General features: G+C 35.9%; 1 protein-coding gene across 2 annotated transcripts in view; it reads right to left on the bottom strand.

The window, feature by feature from the left end:
- The window catches only part of LOC101242985 (armadillo repeat-containing protein 2-like), a 15,369-nt gene that overhangs the window by 5,513 nt on the left and 6,482 nt on the right, over nt 1-3,374 (bottom strand). For both annotated transcript variants that reach the window (XM_018814484.1, XM_026837211.1), the window contains exons 9-12: nt 2,752-2,852; nt 2,084-2,215; nt 1,500-1,639; nt 842-1,038 (exon numbers count right to left, since the gene is read on the bottom strand). In XM_018814484.1, the coding sequence (XP_018670029.1) occupies nt 842-1,038; nt 1,500-1,639; nt 2,084-2,215; nt 2,752-2,852 (570 nt within the window). The remainder of the gene's footprint in view (nt 1-841; nt 1,039-1,499; nt 1,640-2,083; nt 2,216-2,751; nt 2,853-3,374) is intronic.

Here is a 3,374-nt window from a genome sequence, read left to right as displayed (position 1 = left end):
AAACCAAATATACCAGGCAATCATGAAATATATTACACTGTTATATTCAGGATACATCGTATTATTTCTGACTTGCCTAATTTTATAAAAAAAAAAGGTTCCAATGGACTACCCTATTCTTTATATGTCTTGTAAAGTTATAATTAGTTTGCTTAATTATTTATTTATTAAGGTGGTTTTCGATTAAATAGCGTCGAGCGGTATAACATACGAACCAACACTTGGACCAAAGTTGGCAGCTTGAACCGCGTGCGATGGGGTTCTTGTGCTTGTGTTGTGAATGGGAAGATATACGTCATTGGAGGGTAAGTGGTCATGTGTTACTAATTATTGTTGTTTTTATTCAGTGTACAGGGAAGCACTGGTGTAAAGTATTTATCAAACCAAAAAAACTATTGGGACCTGTTTCTTATGTAAGGCTTGGCGAGTCGCAAACTTTTGTCAATCAACAACAATTTGTGAAACAAGACAGCTGAGCTATAATAGGAGGCCACATGCATTACAACTTTAAAAAGAAAGATATGAATGAATGAATGTACCTTACTTTATCCTCACATGGCCGGATAACGACAGTCGTTATAACACGGGTGTATGTTACTTTGTGGGTAATTATCTTTTAAGAGATTTCTTGATATGGGGCTGACAATTTGGACAACCATTATGACCACTGGGTTGGAGCAATTGGCGTTAAGTGTCTTGCCCAAGGACACATACGCCCACAATGGTAGCAGCAGCGACGAGCCTTGAACCTATTACCTATGGGTTACAACCAGGCGCGCTAACCACTATGCCACGGCGCCAGGCTGGGTTAAACACAAATGCACTAAAACAGGCTTCTTACCATCTTCATAAAATGAACGGAAGAACAAATCCTCTCTTGCGTGCTCGCTTCGAGCAGAAAGATTGCCGACAGTGAAACATAATCTTACCACCACCTCTGCCCTTTTACTATGACGTAATAATGATGTCATAATGACTCTCGACCAATCAGGTTCGGCCAAGAAAGTGGGCGTGGCAGAAGCATACATTGTCATTTTGCTGGTGAATTAAAATGGAATTTTTGTATATACAGATGGTGAATTAAAATCAGCCAGAAATCGGATAAATATTAAATAAAAAAAGTGAAATATATAGTAGGGTGGGGGAAGATGGGGCAACTTATCATTTCATTTTATCTTCATGTTTGGTACTAAAAAAAAGACCATTCAAATAATTATAAACTCATATCCTCACGACTCCCATAGAGCGTTTATAACTGTTTAAAACACGATCAGGATATTTTGATATTATGTACTAAAGGTGCCCTATCGTCCCTAACCCTACTATACATAAAATTTAAAATCCGCATGTGTAACGGTAAACTACATCCTAACAAGTAAAACACACAGATAGTTTTGATATCTTTACTCTTCCTTTGTTTAAATGGCAAATAAATTAGAAACCTGTTATAATGGCCCAAATTTGCGACCTGGCCAAAATTTGCGACAAAAATTTTTTACCTGAATATTCGTGAAATATTCCATGTCAGGTTTCCATCGCTCCCAAAGACTTCCAGCATTCGCAGGAGAGTGGAAGTGGAGGATAAAGATCTGGAAGCTTTCTTATCAACATCCATTACATTTCGGAACGCAGCCGTGATCTAAAAAGAAAATTTAAAAAATATTAAAAATTTTGAAAACAAAAATGAAAGAAATGAGGCTTATCAATGCTATACATGTATACAACAAGAGAGAAAAATTCAAATTTCTGTTAAAACAAGAAAACTACAACACACAAAGTGTCTTTTTATGCTTGAGACGACCTGAATATGACATGGAAGCGTGTTAGCAAAATTCTTGCTGGAAGAGCCAAAGTATTAGTATAATATGCCAGGTAGCAACAGATATATAGTAGGGTGGGAGAAGACGAGACACCTTTAGTACATAATATCCTGATTGTGTTTTAAACAATTAACAACAGTCTATAGGAGTTGTTAGGATGCGGTTTTATAATTCTTTGAATGTTCTTTGTTTCCCACTAAATGGGACGAAAAAATATGTCTTTTCCTCAATCTACTATATAAAAAACACAAATTTGAACTTACCTGTACTAAAAAATCTGACGCATATTTCTGACGCTTGATGTCCCCGTGGAGCACTGTAGCTTCGATAGTGTTGTTCATGAATTGCGTGAAAATGGCGAGTGCGTCATGACTCAGCAATGCTTCCGCAACAGTCTAAATAGAAAAACTTACATAATATGCTTTATAAGTTATATGATGTGGTTTATAAGTTAATATGTTACATTATACTATTTTGAAAGCTGTAGAAAAGCTAGAGAATACATCATACATGTTAATATTAGGTCAAAAAGAACTGTAATACAGACCATGCCCATTTTTTTTATTATAAATTACCTCATTTTTTCGTCAGTTTTAAATACAGACATAACATGATACAAACAATATAATTTGCCAAAGCATACATTATGAGGTCACAAAGCCTTCTGTGATTTTACAAGTAGGGATGCACGTAACAGAAATTCGATTTTATATGTCTCTTCGTAACATATTGTTCAAAAGCTCAAAATACAGAACAATTGGCAAGCGACTTTAGTAGCCTCAATACCCAGATTTATGTGGGTAAAATTGATTTTTCCCATGAATAAAAAAGATTTGAAATTTAAAATTCGAAATAGAGTATTCTAGGATATCCTAGAATACCTAACTATTCTGTAATGTGCATCCACAAATACCATTATAACAAAGCAAACCTTGTTATCGGACAAAAACTTTAGCGAACCGCTCATGTACACCAATGCCTCGTACTTTGGTAATGGGTCGCTCACGTCAAGAAACACATTCAACATTGGTACTGTAAATAAAGGGGGTGTGTTTAAGTGTAATCTCATGTACTTTACACCGGTGCCTACATCGCTAGAAATTACATTAAATATTTGGAAGACTTTAAATAGACTGGGTTTGGTGTGTGTTGAGTGAGGGAATGAATAACTGACACATTTATCCTCAGGGCGGTCAATGACAGTTGTTAAAACAATGCTGTTTTATTTTATACACCTTATTCCCACTTTTCTAGTTATCACATATGTAGCTTTGTGAGTAATTTTTTTAGGGTTTCAGTGATCACTAATTGGCTGTAGCACCCTAGGTATTGGGGTAATGGGCCAACTCAGGCCTAAATATCTCCAAAACCCATAGTGTAGGACATTACCCACAAAGAATGGAATTGCTATACGATACATACTTTTTGTATTGTAATAGCTATACCGTACACATATATAGTAGAGTCTGGTAAGATGGGACAGCTTTAGTGCCCAACATCTAAATATTCTGATCGTATTTTAAACAACCACAACGTCCATGAGAATGTGAGGGG

Source organism: Ciona intestinalis, chromosome 12, assembly GCF_000224145.3.
Source record: "Ciona intestinalis chromosome 12, KH, whole genome shotgun sequence".
In the NCBI taxonomy this organism is placed as follows: Eukaryota; Metazoa; Chordata; class Ascidiacea; order Phlebobranchia; family Cionidae; genus Ciona; species Ciona intestinalis.
This window is presented reverse-complemented; position numbering and strand designations above follow the sequence as displayed.